Source organism: Neolamprologus brichardi, chromosome 3 (genome assembly GCF_056152115.1).
Source record: "Neolamprologus brichardi isolate AB-2024 chromosome 3, ASM5615211v1, whole genome shotgun sequence".
Taxonomy (NCBI): Eukaryota; Metazoa; Chordata; class Actinopteri; order Cichliformes; family Cichlidae; genus Neolamprologus; species Neolamprologus brichardi.
This window is the reverse complement of record NC_142106.1, coordinates 61,311,924-61,334,528: the sequence shown is the minus strand read 5'-3', so window position 1 is coordinate 61,334,528 and position 22,605 is coordinate 61,311,924. Positions and strand designations below refer to the sequence as shown.

The 22,605-nt window shown below is 41.7% G+C and overlaps 1 protein-coding gene across 15 annotated transcripts in view; it reads left to right on the top strand.

The window, feature by feature from the left end:
- The window catches only part of LOC102777248 (NLR family CARD domain-containing protein 3-like), a 1,099,208-nt gene that overhangs the window by 195,553 nt on the left and 881,050 nt on the right, over positions 1-22,605 (top strand). For 2 of the 15 annotated variants that reach the window (XM_087837907.1, XM_087837905.1), the window contains 3 exons: positions 13,301-13,474; positions 18,519-18,565; positions 18,714-20,087. The exons of 7 other annotated variants lie outside the window; for them this stretch is intronic. In XM_087837907.1, the coding sequence (XP_087694033.1) occupies positions 13,301-13,474; positions 18,519-18,565; positions 18,714-19,243 (751 nt within the window). In that variant the 3' untranslated portion in view covers positions 19,244-20,087. Of the gene's footprint in view, positions 1-1,873; positions 2,051-5,357; positions 5,538-7,627; positions 7,802-13,300; positions 13,475-18,518; positions 18,566-18,713; positions 20,088-22,605 lie in introns of those variants that run through there. 6 more of the 15 variants (XM_087837890.1, XM_087837896.1, XM_087837909.1 and 3 more) reach the window with 5 other exon arrangements.

Here is a 22,605-nt window from a genome sequence, read left to right as displayed (position 1 = left end):
TTCGGCAGCACTTACCTATGTGAGCAACTATTCTCCTCAATGAAGATGGTTAAAACATCTCACAGGAGACGTCTGACCGATGAACACCTTCACTCGATCCTGAGGATTTCCTCAGCTCAGAGCCTGAGCCCAGATATTGAGGAACTAGCATCCAAGAAGAGATGCCAGGTATCTGGCTTGGACGCATCAGAGTAGATCAGCGTGTAGCAAACTGAGCTATAATTAACATTTTCTTTGTGCAATTTGTCACATTTGCTACTCCCAGACATGGGCTTGAATGGTTTCACGTTTAATGATATTTTTATTAGTTAAGTGGTTTATTATTGTTATTTTATTTTTACATTTTACATTATTAGCCTGGGGAAAAGGTTTACTGCTAAAATTTAATTCAGAAGGCTGCAAATACAATTTTTATTTAAGAAATGCATTCCAGTGATATGTTATTTAATTGGAATTTCAATTTTGCATGTGTGCAATATTAAGTTATATATTTTTATATGAGTTATATATCGTTCAGTATTAAGTGTTGCTTATTCCATATTCAGTTTTTCAGCAAAACTTATTTGAGTCTGTAAGAAAAGGTTCCTTGTTATATCTGGAGGAAGATTTTTTTCAATAAATATATTTCATATTAATGTTAGCCCGCGACCTTGTTCCAGTTTTGAATTTTGGCCCACTGTATATTTGAGTTTGACACCCCTGATGTAGGGGATCATAAACAACAGCAATAACTAACCACCACCTCACCATTTGGGTTGGTAGCTGCATGTTGATTGATGAAGTCATTTTCTTCTTCCTCCATTTCTACCTTATTAACATCAGATTAAAAGCTGCACAGAGACAGGCACTGGACATGTTTAGCCTAGCTTAGTAGAAGGACTGGACATGGGGGAAACGGCTCTCATCACTGGATCAAAACATGAAAACAAATCTGAAGTAAAGTTTTGTTGAAGTGAACTGTGGTGGTGCCCAATGTTCCCTCGAAGCTGCGCGCGTGTGTAATTGCGCGCTGCTGGCATGGTCTCTGCACAAAGAAAATCTGACTTGCGCACAAAAAAAAAATCAAATCTCAATTGAAATTAAAATTAAAACTTTAACAATTCTGTTTTGCAGTGTTAGTCAGTGAGTGACTGCTCCCGTATGGGATTAGAACGATGCCACCTTATCCCATAGTCCAGCCAATGATGCGATTCACATTTGTATATACGCAGCTAATCCACGTGGTTGACAGGCTATGACAGCGTCCTTATGTGCCGACACCGGTGTTTTAGCGAGCAAAGTGGCTGATGTGGAGTGAAGCCACGTTAATGACAACGTGTACAACCATTGGAGATGTGAGCAGGATAGACGGAAAAACTGACAGGAAAAGTGTGGACTTTATACCAGTTTTTAAATTGTGTTGATCGGCCACGTAAAACCAGAGTTATGATAAAAAATATCTGCAATGTTTGGTTTTCTTCCTGAATACTATCGTTGTTTATAACAATGATAGTATTCAGTATTTATTGCAACAAACTTTGTTGTTTGCAAAACTCAGTAACTTTTTTGAAGAAGTAACTATATAATTATAAATATGTTTGTTTTTTTTACAGTTCCAACCTTTTATATAACCTTTTGAAGGAAAAACATGACTTTTTCAAGTCTTTGTCCTGTTTTTATGATAAATGTACGACTTTATTGTGAAACATTCAGAGTTTTTTCTCTTGTTGTGTTTGTTTGAAGCTGCTTCCTGTTGGCTTCAGGTGTTTGGAGTTTCCATTTTCTAAACTTCTACATTCTGAACTTTCTTCAGCTCTGAACAGATGATGAAACACTGAATGATTTCAAGCTCACACTTTGTCTAATAAACTTACATCTTTCATTCTTTATACAGATTTAGGAGCTGTGGTTTGTCAGAGATCAGCTGTGATTATCTGGCAGCAGCGCTGAAGTCCAACCCCTCCCATCTGAGAGAGCTGGACCTGAGTAACAACTACAATCTGCAGGATTCAGGAGTGAAGCATCTGTGTGGTTTCCTGGAGAGTCCAGGATGTGGACTTGAAACTCTGAGGTCAGTCAGCATGTTTTAGTTGTGCTGAGATGAATATGATGTGAAAGTTGTGCTGACACTAAACTGCAGACATCAGGCTGATATTATACTGATCCACACTGAGGATCTTCATGTTAAAGTCTGTTTTCTTCTTCTCTGGTTTAGTCCATTGACTGCAGCAGAACAATGTTCACATTTCAAACAGTGATACTCAACGTATGGCCCGTGGCCCACACGCGGCCTGCCCACCTTTCCTGATTCAGAGAGAGGGGACCCTGATTAACTGTGTAGTGTTCTTCCTCACAGTTCTAAGTATCAGACACAATAATGAATAATCCACAGCTGACTGTCTTTAGCAGGTCAAAGGTCATGGCACACAGCAGACAGTGGGAAATATTCTAATTCTAATCATTTATCAGCACATATCCATAAGTATAAAAACAAAGCTGACACTGTGAGACTTGATCAGAGGTGTGATCATCACAGCAGAGGCCTTTGTGTCAAAGTCACTGAGGATCAAACAGAAACACATGAAGCATATTTTCCTCTTCTGGCTTTTTATAGCAGATAACCTTCAAAATATTCTGCCGTCGATCAAAAACTGAAGCAAACAATGAATCAACATGTGAACATGACCTGATGCTGCTGAAGTGAAGCAAAGTTACAGAGGTTTGATTACAGACACAGCTGAGAGTTTGTAATCTGTCATCATTTTAAAAGGTTTAAATTTCTTCAGTACTGAACAGCAGAAATGAGGCTTTGTTTTCGGAGGCCAACAGCAGTGAACACAACAGCAGACTGGTGCGTAATAAGCAGTGAATAATGCAGAAAACAGATTTTTGAAGGTAAACTATTCTTGAAGTACACTGAGAGAGAGAGCTGTGTAGGAAGTAAACGTCAAAGTCAGAGAGAATTCATGACGATGTTCATCAAACGTAGCATAGTTTGGATCTTCTTTTGCTGCTGCTTCACTCAGTTTTGGTTGGAGACAGATGAAACCTGCAGCTTCAGGATCTGTGAGCTGTCCACTTTCAGCCCCGACGGCGTGTCCGTGTACATGGCGTCGAGTGAATGATCCACGCTCTGTGTTTCCATCTTTGTGTGTTTAGCTGCTCTCATTTACTGTTTGATCTGTTTGGTTGTTGTTGAAATACTTTTTATTATTTATTATTTATTTATTTTTAAAAAGAGGGGCAATACATATTAATTAACATTTTAACAAATGTAAATATGCCAGATTATAGCCTTGGGCTAATTTCCATCTGCAGACCCTCTGGCAGGTTGGTGTTAAACACAAGTTAGTAAAAACATACAGAGACACTATGGTGTTAGTCCAGGAGGCTGCTGTAACCCAGGTTGCAGTGATGGTGTTAGTCCAAGAGGCTGCTGTAGCCCAGGTTGCAGTGATGGTGTTAGTCCAGGAGGCTTCTGTAACCCTATTAGCAGTGATGGTGTTAGTCCAGGAGGCTGCTGTAGCCCAGGTGGCAGTGATGGTGTTAGTCCAGGAGGCTTCTGTAACCCTATTAGCAGTGATGGTGTTAGTCCAGGAGGCTGCTGTAGCCCAGGTGGCAGTGATGGTGTAAGACCAGGATGCTGTTGTAGCCCTGGTAGCAGTGATGGTGTAAGACCAGGATGCTGTTGTAGCCCTGGTAGCAGTGATGGTGTTAGCCCAGGAAGCTGCTGTAGCCCAGGTAGGAGTGATGGTGTTAGCCCACAGTGCTGCTGTAGCCCAGGTAGGAGTGATGGTGTTAGCCTAGGAAGCTGCTGTAGCCTAGGGAGCTTCTGTAGCCCTGGTAGCAGTGATGGTGTTAGACCAGGGAGCTGCTGTAGCCGAGGTAGCAGTGATGGTGTTAGCCCAAGGAGCTGCTGTAGCCCAGGTAGCAGTGATGGTGTTAACCCTGGGAACTGCTGTAGCCCAGGTAGCAGTGATGGTGTTAGCCCAGGGAGCTGCTGCAACTGTAGCACAGGACTTGAAACAGGTCTGGTGTTACGCTCAACATCGCCAGTATTATCATCATGAGATTCACAACCCCCAGGAATGGATACCGTTTTAACACGTTTACCTGGGGGCGGCCTAGCATGTCCACAATCCAGGATTCTTGAGTACAAAAGATGTTGGCTCCTCTTGGCTGGGTGGAGAGTTAAATTAATCATTTTCCGTGAATACATTAAGCTCAAGAGGAGGTAGAAAGACAAGAAAAGACCAAACAAACATGGCAAAATCCAAGGTGTTTTGATATATTTTTTTGTCAAACACACAGGACCTGCCTGACTCAGTGGCTTCACCCTGGCGGCCATCTTGCATCCCCTTTTGGGAGCTTTAACCTGAGATTCTGGCGAAATACATTTATATTAAAAATCGATTCAGGATTGAATGAATCAACATCGCTTTATTCAAATTAAAACCATTTAAATAGGAAAATCGATTTTTTTACACCTGCCTCTAATGCTGGGTAATGTCAACTGGTCCATGTGCAGCTGGCTGTGAGGCTCAGGGAGCGTCTACAAAGTGCAACACTGAAAGAACATCATCCATAAATATTGAGTAATAACTGGACTCTCATACAGCGAGACTCAAATGCTTTTAAACATCAGCTTATCCTGCTGATCCAAGTCCAACACTGAGTTTGTAAAAACATGTTTGTCAATCATTTTGTTTGGTTTCTGAGGAAAATGATTCAATAACTTGCTGCTAATACACAACATTTCATCATATTTCCTCATAAGCCTCTTTTGTCTGACCATTTGATCCCATTTGAATTTGCAATAAAGAATCCGCAGAGTTTGGTGAAATTAATGACAGTAGATGTTTGTGTGAAAGTGCTGGAAGCAAATTAGTGTGTGATGTTCTTTCAGTTTTGCACTTTGTAGATGCTCCCTGAGCACTGGTCTCACAGCCAGCTGCACATAGATACCAGTGTTATTAGTCCAGGTCAGAAGATGACTTGTTGGAATGAAAATGAGCTTGTAGTTTGTCTGCTTTAATAATGTGACTGGAAAAAGGTGTTGGACTTCAAATATGTCCATTTCTTTCACACTTCACCTTTAAAAGTGAAGCCATGTGGATTCTGGAAGGAAAAACACGACTTTTTCAAGTCTTTTTCCTGTTTTTATGATAAATGTATGACTTTAATGTGAAACATTCAGACTTTTTTCTCTTGTTGTGTTTGTTTGAAGCTGTTTCCTGTTGGCTTCAGCTGTTTGGAGTTTCCATTTTCTAAACTTCTACATTCTGAACCTTCTTCAGCTCTGAACAGATGATGAAACACTGAATGATTTCAAGCTCACACTTTGTCTAATAAACTTACATCTTTCATTTTTTATTCAGATTGAAGGACTGTGGTTTGTCAGAGATCAGCTGTGATTATCTGGCAGAAACACTGAAGTCCAACCCCTCGTATCCCAGAGTGCTGGACCTGAGTGTAGACTGCAAACACCTGCAGGATTCAGGAGTGAAGCAGCTGTCTGTTCTCCTGGAGAATCCACGATGTCGATTTGAAACTCTGAGGTCAGTCAGCATGTTTTAGTTGTGCTGAGATGAATATGATGTGAAAGTTGTGCTCACACTGTGGATCAGTAGGCCCGCAGACCTCTATACAGGAAGTCTGGTTCTACTCTTTGTAGAACTTCTGATCCCTGATCCTCTGAGTCTGACTCAGTAGATAATGCAGAGTTCTGAAGTGATGTAGGTGAGCGGACTCAGGCAGCCTGACAGATTTGATGTCCATGACTTCCCTGCTTGTCCCGATATACATAAACATGAGTATCCGTGCAGGTCAGATCTTATCAGGCACACCTGTTAGTGCAGCTCTCCTCTAGATTGTAGTGCTTGTTAAACTAGGATGATTTTAGGAGCCTGGACCGCAGACTCCAAGGGAAAGACTAAACCAACCTATTAAAGGTGTTCGCACTAACATAGATAAATACTCAGATTTACACCTTTAGTGTCTCACAAAGGGTTAAAAAGTGAATGTGCACAGAGAGGTTGGTGGTGAGATGGGCACTTCCAGCACTGTAGATGTGTTCCAGCTCACTGTTCATGGAAATAATCCAGAGAGCAGGATTCCTTGATGAATGTCACATCTTCTTAAAGTTTTAATCCACAGGGAAAACTGTGAAACTGTCAATCTGATATCTACTCAGCCAATCAGGTGTTCACATGCCCTTCACTGATCTTCAGCCCCACCTTATTATCAGTTTCTCTCTCTTTTACATCTGAATAATCTTCACTTCACATTTCAGTCAGTTCAGATTTCATTAGCACGTTCACTTTAGCATAATCCATTTTAATCCAAAGACCTTTCTCTTTAAACTCTGTTTGTCAGTCACAGTATAGCCGGTACAATCCTCTTTTTCACTGAGTCACACACATTCAGACATCCGAGTGTCCTGTGTGTGCTCTCATTCACTCACACTCACTCTCATATGGCTGAAGTCTGTTTGTACACAGGCTAATCTGGGACTCTCCACCATTTGACCCTAGAAATAAAGAAGCTTCTTGGATGAGAGGTGAAAGGTGAAACGTCTTCAAGAAACTTAAAGAAGTCCAGATGCCTATTTTTCTAATCTCTTTAGATGACTGCGAACCTTCACAGACACCTCATCAGTGTCTCTCTCAGAGCTACCAGCCCTTTGCTACAATCACAAAGCTCTTCATTGAAATCAATGATATCAAAGCTGGAATCAAATGAGTCCAAGTCTTCTGCTGATTCAGCATCACATTCATCTTTGTTCCTTGCTCTGCATCCCCACCATGGACTTCATTCCTTTCCAAGCCAGCCTTGAGTGTCCTTTATTCAACGTATGCTCTTCTTTATTTTTAGACCTGATTTTAGCTGCTTTATCTCTCTTTCAACAAGTTTCTGTGCCTCAATCTTTTTCTTCTCTCCCTCATAACAAGACAGTTTCTTCTGCCTGAGAAGACGTTTGAGTGATTTACTAATCCAGGGCTGATTTTTGGGGAAAATAGTTCCTGTTTTCAAAGTAATCCCCATTTTTCCCAGAAAGAAATGTAAGTAGAAATAAATGATCTAAGTGAGAACATGAGCCTTTAAAAAGGCTCTTCTGAGGTTGCTGCCAGTGGTCAAACCCTCCAACAAAGCTCTGTAAGTCAATATGTGATCATAGCTTTAGTTTTTAAATGTTTATTCTAGTTAACACAGATCAGGTGGGAACAACTCAAATAAAATATCAAAACTATTAAGTGATCATCAGTACAGATATTGTTCAATACTGAATACATTGGAGCACAAATTGTCCACATTTCTGAAATATTTCTGGGTGTAAATGTTACCAAAGTGCAATTTAGACCTGGCCTGTGGTTGTTATCTAAGTGATAACCATCAATTCTACTAAAACAAATACAAAATAAAGAAGTTTGACACATTTTGTTGATATCAAAAGCACACTGAACAATTCAGTGTTGTTTTACTGCTGTTCTGTCTTCACTTCTTCTCCTCTGATTCTCTCCACATGTTGCTCTGCATAAGTGCTCAGTTTCCTGACAAAAACAAGATTAAATATTGCTAAATATAATAGTATCTCGTTACACTTCAACATAAGTGTTTTATTTTTGTAATTTTTTATGTTATTTTTCAGACTGAGTCACTGTGACCTGTCAGAGAGAAGCTGTGAAGCTCTGTCCTCAGGTCTCAGCTCTCAGACCTCTAATCTGAGACAGCTGGACCTGAGTAACATTAACCTGAAGGATTCAGGCATGAAGCTACTGGCTGTAGGACTGAAGAGTCCACACTGTACACTGGAAACTCTCAGGTGAGATCAAGCATTTTTCTTTCATCAACTGACAGAATTAGCAGATTAATAATAAGGCAGTCCTCTAATAAGAGGAGAAGTGGAGGTGTTTTGAAGGGCAACATACTCTTATGTTAACAAGACAGGAAGTAGTTCCTGGGAACTGCTTCCTTTGTTATTGTCTAAGTAGAAACATGATGGTAAAACAGTGAGTTTGCAGAGGTGAATCCATAGCACACAATACAACAATGCTGTTGCGTGCTGAAAGCAGACTTCTCACAGATTCTGAGACTGCAGGTTTCATCACCGTCCAACCAAAATTCACTGAACCAGTAGTAAATGAACGCCCAAAACTATGCTTTATGTTTAAAAAACAGATGATCAGGGGGATTTGTGTTTACATCTTTTTTGTGTAATCTGTTCACCTGCTGTTTGGTGGTTGTTGAGATGGTTTTGTGAACTTTTAGCTGAGATTCTGACATTTCTGTAGATACCACACACGTGTAATTACTTTGTATAGCATGAATGGCCATAAGGAGGTTTTTAACAGTAAGAAAAGTTGTAAAACTTAAGAAAATATAGTTAAAAGTCCAAAACCTTCTACGTCTGGTCCCTTGTGGTAAGTAGCAGATCAAACGAGTAAAGAATTACGTTATAATTATAAATGGCTTCAACAGCACATTCAGGTCTGTGAGACTCATTCAGACACTGAGCCATGGCTCTGTGCTATATGCACATATTTCTGCATCTCTGCCATTCAGACACACTTTATATATAGTTTATTTTATGTAGTATTCAATACTGAACTGTACATTTAGTCTTTTTAAAGGCAGCAATTTGTATTCAGTGTTTTCATAAAAGCCTTATTTTTATCCATTTACTGCTATTAGGAAGAACACACGTGAGGTTTAAGACCTGGACGAGTTTGAAACCTTTTGTCCTCCACAATGGAAAATGGGTGGAAATAAAAATGGGTGTCACTTTAGCCAGCTCCTAATTTTATCAGTTCTACTGTCAGCGTCTCCTGTATATCTGCTATATAAATTTTGCACTCAGCTTTGTGGTCTCCAATATCACTGAAATGCAGCCAGATGCTGCTCATTTTCCCTTTTCACTCTTTCCTGACACGCTTGCATTTCAATACAGCTCCCATTTCTCTGTGTACCTGGTCTCTACCACTACCCTTGCTGTCTATGGGACATTTCCGTCTTCTTTCACATAATGGTATGATCCCAGTCTGTCTCTTAAAGTGTTTGGCCACATGGTTTGCTCATCAGAATAAAATCTCAGCCGTGCTCACATAGATTATCAGCAAGCCTGAAAAGTCATCAATATTTGACATATGAAACTATCTCAAGGGCTGGATTTGGCCCACGGGCCATATGTTTGAGACCCCTGGTTTACACGGTTTGGTATTCAATGTACAAGTGAGTTAGCTCTCAGCTAACTAGCAGACAAGCTAACTGCTGGGACTGCATCTTTCTAACAAGAGCGTCAGACACTCAGACTGGTTTTCTTTGTGGATGATGTGTTCTCACACTGATCCTTCATGCTGATGCTGCCATCCACCCACTGCTCCTGCTGGACTCAGTCACTATATCCTGTTCTCCTCATAGAACATGTCAGCGTCTCCTGTATATCTCCAATATAAATTTTGCAATCAGCTTTGTGGTCTCCAATATCACTGAAATGCAGCCACATGCTACTCATTTTGCTTTTTCACTCTTTCCTGACACTCTTGACAAAGCTATTCAGTTGTTGGCTTGAGTTATTTAAATGGAGGATGGAGTCAGACTTTAAGCTGCTGGACTCAGTCACTATATCCTGTTCTCCTCATAGAACCTGGATACACAGACTCACCTGTGACACAGTGACAGTGTGGGCTACACACACATTAGAAAGTGGATCAGTCACACTTGTGCAATCATTTGTTGTGCTGGGAAACCATGAACACTTTGAATCACATTAATGGGTTTGTTACAGCAACATTCAATCATGAGTTCAAAAGTAGTGTATTGTGTACTTATTTTAATAGTACTGCAGTATGAGAAGTGCAACATTCAGTGTGCAGAAACAAATCAGGTGCTTTCTAACAGCAGTGTTCCCTTTAACACAGCAGCAGTTCAAATATTTCTGTCAGTCTGAGCTGAAACATGAAACTAATCTAATATCAAATCAAAGTTCTTTGCCTCTGCCAGGACATTAACATTTGATCTAGTTTTTTACAAAGTTCCCCTCAGCGTCCAGAGCCACCAACATACCTTTGATCAACAGCAAGTGAACATTTATAAATGTGTGTTTACAGAACAGGAAGCAGCAGAACTATTGTTCTGTTATCAGGGAGCAGCACAAACGCTCATCAGCTCATTTACTTTGCAGGGACTTTGAGTGTGTGAAGTGTGTGTTTGTGCTGGATTTCCTTTGGAGAATCTCAGTCAGAAACAAGACAAAGAAAAACTCTTTCAATAGTCCAGGTTGAGTTGACAACATGAACTGCATTTATCTTCCTCTGACTTGACATGTTCTTCCTCCTCTGCACCGAGCCAGCTGCTAAGACTCACAAGCTCATTGACATTTTCTGATGATAAAGAAACTCTCTTCTTCTGTACAATATGAGCAGCAACAGAGAACAAGCTTTCACAGGTACAGATGTTGCAGCTGTGGCCAAGTACATGTGCTGCATGTTTGGAGCAGCACTCTAATGGACAGGCCTCTGTACTGATGGTGGAATCTGCTCTGTATCCACCACACTGTTCTCAGCTGAGTCTTCCTCCTGTTCACAATCACACTCTGATGAAGCACCAACAGGGCCAACTTTTTCTCTGGTGGGTCGGATGTTGTTGCTTCCACAGGTTTCACTCCAACAACCCTCTGTTCCTTCAGTAAGTTCAGTAAGATCTGGGTAAACACTTGAGCTCCTTGAATCTGGCTCCAGTGCAGCAGCAGTTTTCACATATACAATGTTGGCATTTTGCTTGCGTGTCTCCAGGTCTGTTCTGAATGTAGACTTGAATTTGACCACGTAGACGGGGTCATCATCTGAGCTCTCCATCACCTGAGAGAGATGACAAAACACAGAATCACAGAGCATGAAACCAACGTTTCTCCTCCCAGAAGTTCAGTCACAGACCTGCAACAGAAACAAGAATCAAAGATTCAAATGACGCAGATCATTCATTTACTTATATCCACAAACATGTCCTTTACATATTCATGCTGTATTTACACACACATACAGAGGCTGTTTGTCTCTCACACACAGACAGGACACTGAGAAATACATCATGTTAAATATACCTGCAGGTTTCCAGCTGTGCACTTTGTCCCTGTTAGCTGTGATTGCCATGGCAACCTTGGTGTTGTGCGCGATGCAGGGACGTGTTCAAAGGCAGACGTCTTGCAGCAGCATCATATTTGATGCACTATCTGTACTGAGTGTGCTGACTTTATTTCAAATGTCCCACTGCTGTGCAACGTCAATCACATGTTCTGCATGTTTCTGTAACTCCCAGGTAACCATGGTTACCCAGCTACATCCAGTAGTCTCCAGAGAGACCAACAGCTGGTTCATGTTGTAACACCGTGGCTTTCGTAGTCTCTCCTTTTTCTACAGCTCATGTGTTCTTCTTGTGATGGTGCGTCTTGAGGCTCATACATGCCGTCATTTGTTGATCCTAAGAACGTTCCTCAGACCGACTTCTTCAACAACACTAATCAGCCTGCAGTTTGTAGCTACTCACTTCACTGTGGCGTTTGTTAGCTTGTCTGTTTTTGGTTTATCTAGACTCCTCCCACCAGCTGAATCTACGTAGTCTGCCCAAGCCTCCCACCTCTGTTTGTTTGGGTGGTTTGTTTGCTGCCATCAACAGCGTGTAATGCATTTAAGTGATACTTCAGACATGAAGTACTCCGGTGAAAAAAAACTCAACTTTGCTTCGAGATAACTTTAGTTGTATCAACACTGCCTCCTGGAACAGTTTAAAATGAACATGTCAAAGATCTGTACCTGTCTCCATGTTTCTGTCCCCGCCCCTTTCTTTCTATAAAGGGTCATGTGAGCGCTGCAGTAGTAGTAGGCCCTCCCTCAATGCTCCCATTTGCTGAGACGCATAATGACGCCCATTTCGAGCCAGCACTGATCAACATCCCTCCTGTGACCCATGGCTTTTATATTCAGAGCCAGTGAGCACTTTCACAATAATCATGATTTTAAAAACTGTGATTAAAATAATTGCTGATGTTAATCAATTAATGAGTTAACGAGATAATAACAGGTTAAGTTGCCCTAATAATTAGACTTTGGTGAAAAACTGATGTGATCTTCATGTTTCCTTTGTTGGATTGTGGGCGAGTGTCAGAACTGAATGTACTGAGTAACATGTAGAGTTTAAATATGTGTCAGTTCCAGTTTTAGAGCTCTAAAGTGCAGCTATCATGTTAGGAATATGTTAGGAATAGACAGGAACACTGAGCACACTGAGGTCAAATCTTTATTTTACCACTCGCTGCATTCTTGATGTTCATGAATTCAGCAGGTTCATGATTGTCTGCAGCATTAATCTCATATTTCCATCTAAAGTGTTGAATTTGACTGTTTGATGTTCTTTATGATCTCTGGCACCAGTTCATCTGTAGGCTGAGATCAGTCCATCCATTTAGTGAAATGATGTTTAAAGGTCTCCTTGTTCTGTGAGCGTGCACAGATCCTGAAGCAGAAAGCCTGGGTTACAGAGAAATGATCATCACTTTCTTAGGCTTTCTTTCTTTCTTAGGCTCTTAGGCTTTCTTTGCTGCTTTGACAAAACCTCAAATTGCAGTCAGAGATGATGAGCGTCACTGTGATGATGCTCATCATCTCTGACTGGGATTTGAGGTTTTGTCAAAGCAGCAAAGAAAGCCTGGCTATGGTGGACTGGGTGTGGAAGCAGCTCCCAGTTTGAGTTCAGGAGACAGACACCCTCTCTACTTTGAAGATCCGCTTCAAACGTTCCTTTTTGATAAAGCTTATAGTTAGAGCTGGATCAGGTGACCCTGAACCATTCCTTAGTTATGCTGCTATAGGCTAAGGCTGTTGATGGACTTCCCATGATGCTCTGCTTTCTTCTCCCCCCTTTTCACTCCTGATGCTTTTATATGTCACTACTGCATGTCCTTAACTTTTGTCTTCTCTCTCCTTAGTTTGTGTTTTGTTCTTGTCTCTCTGAGCTCATCTCTTCTCTTTCCCCTCACCCTGCAACCAGTCATGGTAGATGCTCCTCCTGGAGCCTGTTTTCACTGGGAGGATCTTTGTGTCAAAGGGAGTTCTTCTTCCCACCATTACCAAGTGCCGCTCACAGTGGATTGTCTGATGTTTGGGGCTTTCTCTCTAATATTGGAGGCTGTTACCTTACACTGTTAAACAGCTTCAGATGACTGCTGTTGTCTGTTGGGTATTGTCACTTATAAATAAAGTTACATTGAATGGATGTAAATGGATAGATGTTATTGTGACAGATAGATTGTTGTTTTGTGTGTCTGCAGCCTGTCAGGCTGTCTGATCACAGAGGAAGGTTGTACTTCTCTGGCCTCTGCTCTGAGCTCCAACCCCTCCCACCTGAGAGAGCTGGACCTGAGCTACAATAATCCAGGTCGCTCAGGAATGAAGCTGCTGTCGGCTGGACTGAAGGATCCAGGCTGGAGACTGGAAACTCTCAGGTATGAAGAATGTCTGATAGAGGAGGAAGAGCTGGAAAAATTTCCTGTGTCCTTCACTCACTTCCTGTTCATTTCTTGCAGATGAGACATGAACAATCACACATGCAGGAATATTTTCAGGGACAGAAACACTAGTCTAGCTGGATAGTACATGGATATTTATGTAGGGGGTCTCTAAGGAGTCTTTTTGCAGGAACATCTAGGTCACAGGTGTACCTGAGATAGATGCCAGTATACCTAATAAAGTGTCAGCTAACATTTGGAAATGGAAGCTTCAATAATGACAAACTCTACATTCACAGCTGAATTCACAATAAATCTTTTTCTCAAGTGCACATTTTTCTGTTATTTTTCTCAAACAACAGAATGAGAATGAAATATTGATTCTAACAGGGCCCATAAACAGCATTAGCTTAGCAGCATTAGCTTATCAGAGTTTCCATCATGGTCACACAAATCCTTAGCAGAGCAAAGTGGCCTACTTAGCAAAAGCTGCTCAAGTTGTATGAAGCAAGGGAAAACAGTATTAGCATTAGCTGCTAATGGCAGCCTACTTAGCATAAACTCTTCACATCATTATAACGCAAGGGAAAGGAGTCACTCATGGCAGCCTATTTAGCATTGACGTCTCACATCATTATAACACAAGAGAGAAGGGTATTAGCGTTAGCTACTAATGCTTATTCACCCCTAAATAGAATTAGCCGCTAAAAGCAGCCTACTTAACATTAACTCCTCACATTGTTGTTACCCAACGCAAAAGAGTATTAGTATTAGCTACTATCATTTTTAATAAGTAAGAGAAAACAGTGGTATTATTATTGAATAATGCTAATTCACATTAAATTAGCATTAGCTATTTACAACAGTGTACTTAGAATTAGCCGCTCACATTGTTAAAAAGTAAGGGAAAACAGTATTAGCGTTAGCACCAAATACTAATTTACGTCAAAGTAGCGTTAGTTAAAGACGGCAGCCTACTTAGCATTAACTGCTCACTAATATAATGCTAATTCACATCAAATTAGCATTAGATACTCAAGTTGTTACAAGGAAAGAGAAAACGGTATTAGCATTAACTGCTAATAATTATTTGTCCCTGATTAGAATTAGCCGCTAATGGCAGCCTACTTAGCATTAACCCCTCACATTGTTATAAAGCAAGTGAAAAGTGACAGCATTATCGGATAATGCTAACTCGCATCACATTAGCATTAGCTAATAACAGCAGCCTTCTTAGAATTAGCTGCTCACATTGTCTTAATACAAGGGAAAAGATTTAGCATTAACGGATGATGCTAATTCACATCAAATAAGCATTAGCTGGTAGAAAAGGCCTACTTAGCACTAGCTGCTCACATTATTAAAAGGGAAGGGAAAAGTGTTAGCATTATCGGGTAATGCTAACTCGCATCAAATTAGCATTACCTAATAACAGCAGCCTTATTAGCATTAGCTGCTCACATTGTTATAATGCAAGGGAAAAGAGTTAGCATTAGCGGAGGATGCTGATTCACGTCAAATTAGAAAATATGGTATTAGCATTAGCTGCTAATGGTTATTCACCTAAAATTAGAATTGGCCACTAATGTCGTCCTATTTAGCATTAACTCTTCACATTGCAGGGGAAAAGTTAAAATTGAATGAAAAATAGTGTTTACATTAGCTACTCATAGTTAAGCGGATAATGCTAATTCACCTCAAATTAGTATTAGCTTATAACGCCAACCTACTTAGCATTAGCTGGTCACATTGTTAGGGGTAAGGGGTCCGCAAAAATTTGAAAGGTGGCTCTGTGTGTCTTGAAGTCAGCAAATCTGTGATCAAATTCCTCCTGTAGCCTCAAAGTGACATCAACATACTTGTCAGCACTGAATGGTGTGCCTGCATCCACCAGTGCCTTGCATGCTGGGAAATGGCAAAGGTTTGTCTGAGAGAGCTGAGCTTTCCAGAGCGCAAGTTTTGTGGAGAATGCTCTCACGTTGTCATAGGCAGCACTGACAAGTTGCCCCTGGCCTTGTAACGTCTTGTTCAGTACATTAAGCTCATGTGTTATATCAACAAGAAAAGCTAAGTCCATGAGCCATTTGGGATCAGTTAGCACAGGAACACTAACTCCATCCTTCTCCATGAAGGCTTCACTTCTGCTCTCAACTCAAAAAGTCTCTTTAATACATTTCCCCTGCTGAGCCAACGTACCTCAGTGAAGTCGAGCACATCCCCATATTCTGATTCCATTTCCTCTAAAAAAGCACAGAACCTTCGGTGCTTTAAGCCCCTGGATCTGATTTGGTTGATGCATTTCACAACAATAGACATCACATTGTCAAACTTCAGGCATTTGCTGCAAAGGACCTGCTGATGGATAATGCAGCGCAGAGCAATGGCCTCCTCCACGCCTTCCTCTTCCAGTTTTTTTTGAACTGTGTGCAGCTGTGTGCCACCAGTCCATTTTTCCTCCCTGTCATTGATGGCGCTCCATCTGTTGTTATTCCAACAAACCTCTTCCATGGCAAACCAACATTCTCAATGGCATCACACAGCTTGTGAAATATCTGCTGAGCGGTGGTCTGGCCATGCATTGGAATTACTGTGAGCAGCTCCTCCATCACTTCAAAACTCTCATCAACACCACGGACATACATTGGGAGCTGGGCAGTGTCGGTGATGTCTGTGGTCTCATCAAGAGCGACTGAGTATACACTGAAACATTTGGCTTTCTCACACAGTTGGTCATAAATGTCACTTGACAGGTCAGAAATGCGATCTGCTGCGGTGTTGGCAGAAAGACTGATGTTGCTAAACTGACCTTTCTTTCCTGGACAGACTATATTTGCAGCCTGCAATATGCACTTTTAGACAAATTCCCCTTCTGTGAATGGCTTCCCTGCTTTAGCAATCATCTCACTAACCACGTGGCTTCGACTGCTGCATTATTCTCTTTGGTTGCTTTCTTGAAGAAATCTTGCTGCCTCAGTAGATCTGTTTTAAGACTGGCAACCCGGTTCGCTCTCTCATCTCCCTGGTATTTTGCATCCACCTCAGCATGTCTAGTTGTGTAATGACGTTTCAAATTGTATTCCTTGTGCACCGCAACTTTCTCTGTGCAAATAAGACAGGTCGGGGTGCCCCTGTGCTCAACAAAGAAATATTGCATTTCCCACTTTTCCTGAAATTGTCGGTGCTCATCACCAACCTTTCTCTTCACCGCAGGCTTTGAAAAAGACATGTTTGGGGCTATGTAACATTTATAATTCTACTTGGTGTCACTGTCGCATTGAAGTTTCAATCAAGGGTTTAGCTGACGGACGGGGAACGTCTCAACGCGTAGAGAACGTCATTTCTGCTTCTTTTTTTTGCAACCGTAGCACGGCGATCGGCAGATAAATAGCCGGTAGCAGTCTCCTTTGTTTCTACGCTCGATGTTCATGTCTTTCATGATGACACGAACACCGTGGCGTTTGCAGATGGTAGAAAGTACAGGGATAGCGATCGCAAAAAAGGCGACTGCTCACGGCGCCGGGCTGTTGTTACAGGAGAAAGAATCAGAAATGACACCGTGACATATAACAAATAACATCACCTGTTTCTGATGTTAGTTGTTTTGACTGCTTTTACATTATATTGAAATATATGTAATGTTCATGTATGCTGCAATGCAAACGGAGTGATGCAAATAAAAAACATCGACCCACAAATTACGGTGCGACCCTATAATTAGTCTGGGTTATCGGGGACTGTTATTGCCGATGAACAGGTGTCGCTATGTGACTGCAGACTAAATTGGGGTGCATTGAGTTCATTACTTTTCTTTTATCCCGCCGCCTACGCATCACTTTGAGAGTTAATATGAGATCTCTCTCTGTGAAAAAATAACTAAAAATCCCACTGACGTGTGTATAAATCTATATACGTATAATGTCCCGCTGGGCAGCAACTTAAAAAAAAACAACTTTTTTTGAAGTGTTGTGAACGCAGCGCGCTGGGGCGAATGTCCGCGTTTGCCCAATAGAAAGGAGGAAGCCAGCCAGGCACAGAAAAGAAACAAAGATGTGTCATACATTATCAAACTAACATTAAATTTTCATATTAAGGTGGAGGCCGCAATTGGCCCGTGGGCCGTGCGTTTGAGACCCCTGGTGTAGGATGACACCTACTCTGTGTCTGATTAAGTATAAGAGCCCTTTGTTAGGGGGACCACTGGACTCTTAGCACCAGCTTTGGGGTCACAGGGTCACATCTGGAACACACACACACACACACACACACACACACACACACACATACCTACACTATGCACAGACTGGTACTCTTTGTTCATACCTGTGTAAGACGTCATATGTTAATGAACTTATGCATATTCATGTAACCTCAATAAAGGGCAGTGTTACGAGGGAGCAGACGAGAGCGACTGAGGTCAAGTGAAGGAACGGCGCTGTCACAGTTCTCTCCCTCATGAATTGTCTGGTTCCAGCGGTGGGTCTGTGCTAGACGACCCATCACCAGCTTTTTCCAGCTTTTTCCACTGGTTACCAGTACGTGGTAGAATCCACTTCCAGATCTTGTTGTTTGTCTTTAAATCTCTGAATGGATTGGCTCCATCTTATCTCTCTTTAACAAAATAATCCAAGTCGAGCCCTCAGGTCTGCAGATAAGTAGCTTCTGACCAGAACTAGACGTAAAAACAGAGGTGAGCTTTATCGATGGCTGCAGCCAAACTCTGGAACAGTCGCCCTTCACATCAGGTCGTCACCAACACTCGACATTTTTAAAACCCGGTTGGAAACACATTTGTACTCTGTAGCTTTCAATTCTGACGAGTCTTTATAGTAATTACTGTGTATGTTTCCTATTTTCTCTCTACTCTGTGCAGCACTTTGGCTCAAGCTGTTTTTAAATGTGCTGATAAATAAATGTAGATTTCTTTGAATAAAACAGTGGAGCCGAGCTTTGAGCTCAGTGTGTAACAGTGTGTGTATGAGAGCCATGTAATGTCCATGTGTGCATGCTGACTGTGCTGCTCTGACCCCCCTCCTCCTTTCAGGGTGGAGCCTGCTGGAGTCCGATGGTTGACACCAGGTCTGAGGAAGTGTAAGTGTGTTTTTAATGGGATTCATGAAAACAAAGCAGCACACATTCAACCATCTTCATCATGTCAGGAGTCATCATCAAAGTGTCAATCAATGAACAGATGATGGATCAATAACTGCAGCTGGATTGTGTTTGTTCTCTCCATCAGATTCCTGTCAACTCACAATCGACACAAACACAGTGAACACAAAGCTCCAACTGTCTGACAACAACAGGAAGGTGACACGTGTGGAGGAGGTTCAGTCATATCCTGATCATCCAGACAGATTTGATCGTCCTCAGCTGCTGTGTGGAAATGGTCTGACTGGTCGCTGTTACTGGGAGGTCGAGTGGAGAGGAAGAGTTTATATATCAGTGAGTTATAGAAGCATCAGAAGGAAAGGAAACAGTGATGACTGTTTGTTTGGATACAATGATCAGTCCTGGAGTCTGATCTGCTCTGATGATGGTCCTCAGTTTGTCTGGCACAATGACAGAGTAACATCCATCTCCTCCTCCTCCTCCTCCTCTGTCTCTAACAGAGCAGCAGTGTATGTGGACTGTCCTGCTGGCACTCTGTCCTTCTACAGAGTCTCCTCTGACACTCTGATCCACCTCCACACCTTCAACACCACATTCACTCAAACTCTTTATCCTGGGTTTAGAGTCTGGTCTGATTCCTCAGTGTCCCTGTGCTGAGTGGGGTGTAAAGAGTGTCTCCTGTTACAGAAACACTCTGACTGTTGAACAGATAGTTCAGTCTGTACATGTCTGTCTCTTTCACTCACAAACACGTTTTCAGATTCATGGATTCAATCAGTTGATGTTTGAAACTCTTCTAAATGATTCCTTGTAAACTTCTTCCTCTTCAGTCACAAACAAACAGGAAGTGATGTCACATGTGTTCCTGTCCACACAGCAGAATGAGTCTATTGCTGACAGTGATGTACAAACAGAGTGAGCATTTCTGAGGCCCAAAATAAACTGAGTAGTTCACTGAATGAACAATGGACTGTGAGCTCAGTTCCTTCATCATTAGTATGGATTATATATGTATATGTATTATATTAGTATCATATATATCAGGTGCTGCTGCTGCTGGTTTCAGTCATTGTGCAAATGTGCTGTTTGTAAGGTTGTAAAGCTGCAGTCAGCTGAGACTGAAGAAGTCACCTGATCAGTGAGCAAACGTTTCTGAAAACGTCCAGATGAACAGAATCAACCTTTTGGGATCAGCCAGCAATGCAGCATCATTGTTGTTCAGGTTCAGAGGTTTGCAGGAATGAACTGATGACCAGAAACAGCTGCAAAGTCCAATAAAATACCAGCTGGAGTTCAGCTGCATTTGAAGAAGTCAAAGAAAAGTAAGGATGGCAAAGGGCGATGTTTTCTTCCAAAGAACTGAAAACATGGTCGACGCCTCATTAGAAGAATAATCTGGACATTTGTGAGGAACTCTAACCAAGAAAGCAACACAAGAAAGCAACGTCAAACAGATCCAACAGACAGTTTCATGACTGGAAGTGTTGAGTGTAAAAATGCTACATTGCATTATTGCATCCTCTCACCACAGGAGGTGCTGTTGGCACCACTGATTGCTGATCAGCTGTTCTCTGATGATCTGATTGATACTGTGAATAACGGGACTCACTGAACTCTGTGACACAGTGAAGATTACAGAGTTTAACTTCAACATCTGACTGACGTCACACAGACAGAAGGATGAACCAGTGAGGCACAGAACACAGTTACTGGAGATACTGGATCAGCTCCACGTGAACCTCTGATGGAGAAGCTGCTGAGCCAGAGAAACATCAGGACATGACAGGCAGCTGCACTTATCTAACAACATGTAGCAGAGCTGATCTATGTTAGAGGATCTATCACAGCAGCTGAAGCCAAAGTCCAACACTGGATAGCAGCTGAGCCTGTGCTGAGTGTAGTGTTACAGGAAAAGGGCAGAAACACTGACACTGGTAGCTCACAGTGATGCTGACTGGGGCACAGAGCTGAATGATGCAGCATCAGGACACTGTTTCAGTCTGACTGACAGAGAAACCTGTAGCTGTATCTACATGTGAGGCAGAGGCTACACAAGCAGCTTTCTATGTTTCACAGTGACTGAGATCTTCAGTGGGGGTGGACATGCTCCTGTACAGACCTCTGAGGAGAACCAAGGTGCAGTCAAAGAGTCCAGTCTGTCCTCACAGATGTGAACATGTGGTTTCATCAGGTCTGCTGTCAGCTAGCAGGCTCACATCAGAATCACTGTTCCTGAAAAACACAGTCTGTGTGACATCATCAGTCAGCTGATCGTCCCAGATCTGAATGGTTTCTGTCTCTACTGAGGAAGTCAGAGAATATCTCTGAGGTGTGGATCAGGTCTGAGTGAGCTGTGGAGGGACAGCTTTAAACAGTCCACAGGTCTCACGTCCTGCTCAGTCTGGTAGCAGATACCTCGTATTGTTCCAGATGTGCTGACATCACCAGCAGCAGCAGCACAGCTGTGTGATACGATGAATCTCAGTTATTGATCCAACACACAGTAAATACAAAGATCAGGATTTCTGAGAGTAATCATTATGAGTCTGAACACATGATCACTGAATGTTAGTCTCCACAATAATAAGCTAACACAAGCAAACACAGCTTTCAGCTCTTATTTTGAAACTGTCTTATTTAGAGAGCTGTGATGTGAGCGTGCCTGGCTCTGAGGCACTTGGGTCAGCCTCTGTTGTTTAGAAGTGTTACAGACTGTGAATGACACAGACCTGTCAGTTTTCATGTTTGTCTGTAACACAGCTCAGGGGCTCCATGCTGAACGCATCCATCCAGTGTTATTGATCCAGTACTAATACCAGCATTGGGATCAATACTACAATACACAATCACATGTGTCCACGTGATGCAGTTTGAAGAGCAATAAGATGTCTCTGTATGAGGAGGCGGGGTCACAGGAGGTTCACAGAAACTCTGCAGCAGCATCATCAGCTCACATGGAAACTTTGATGATTCACTTCTGTGGTGTTTTTACAGAAACACCTCACAAAATTAGCTCCACCTGTTTTGTGTGTGAGCTTTGAGTTTCTTGTCTTCATTCTGGATTCTTGTGTTGCTGTTTTTACACACAGCAGATATTTCCTGGTTGCTTCCTTGATGATGTGGGGATTAGGGAAACTATTTTACTGCTATTGTTAATAATCATCATCATTACCATTGCAGTACTAACATTAATAACATAATCTACAGCATTGATATTGCATTCAGATGTTTAAACATGTTGGTACCCAATTAGCCTTTATTACAGGTGCAGTTATAACCACGTTAAACTGTTGAGTTAAATCAATGATCTTAAATGCTTTTGAATGCTTGTTATAATCTTAAATGTATATGTGCTGATTCTGAAAGGCCTAACTCTGAGTACACTCTGTGCCAAAGTAGACAGGAAGTGCAGGCTTTTGCAGAGCGTGCTTGTGAAAGGTACTTTGAGGAGCTGTTGGGAGGATGCTATTTGAATAACCAGGTTATTCATTGTTATCTTTTAGTCATTTATATCTTTTTATTACGCTTTGAAGTAGGGGCACTCATTTGATTAAAACATTTATTCAACATATTACAGATATAGTTTCAGTTAGGTTATTATGCACATGAGAATTGGCCTCTCTTCTCATAAGACATAGTTCGTGTGAGGTCGAGCCACACACACACACACACACACACACACACACACACACACACACACACACACACACACACACAGTAGATAAACTAATTTATAGGTGAGAGGTTAGTCATGTTTGCTTGCAACTGCAAAATTGTCTCTGCAAAAAGAGGAACAGTTTCTTGCAGGGTGTGGGTCTGGTGTTCCAGACGAGAAGTGAAAGTCAGAAGGCTGACAGGAAGCATCTGCTGTGGAGACGGAGACAATGTTATTTTAAACTGTGTTAAAAGTCTTTGTGGTTTTGAAACCTATGTATGACCTGTATCTGAGTGACGTTGAAGGGGCGTATTAAATTTAAGCCCTGATGGTATATAAAGCATCTGCTTATGCTCTGTAAGTC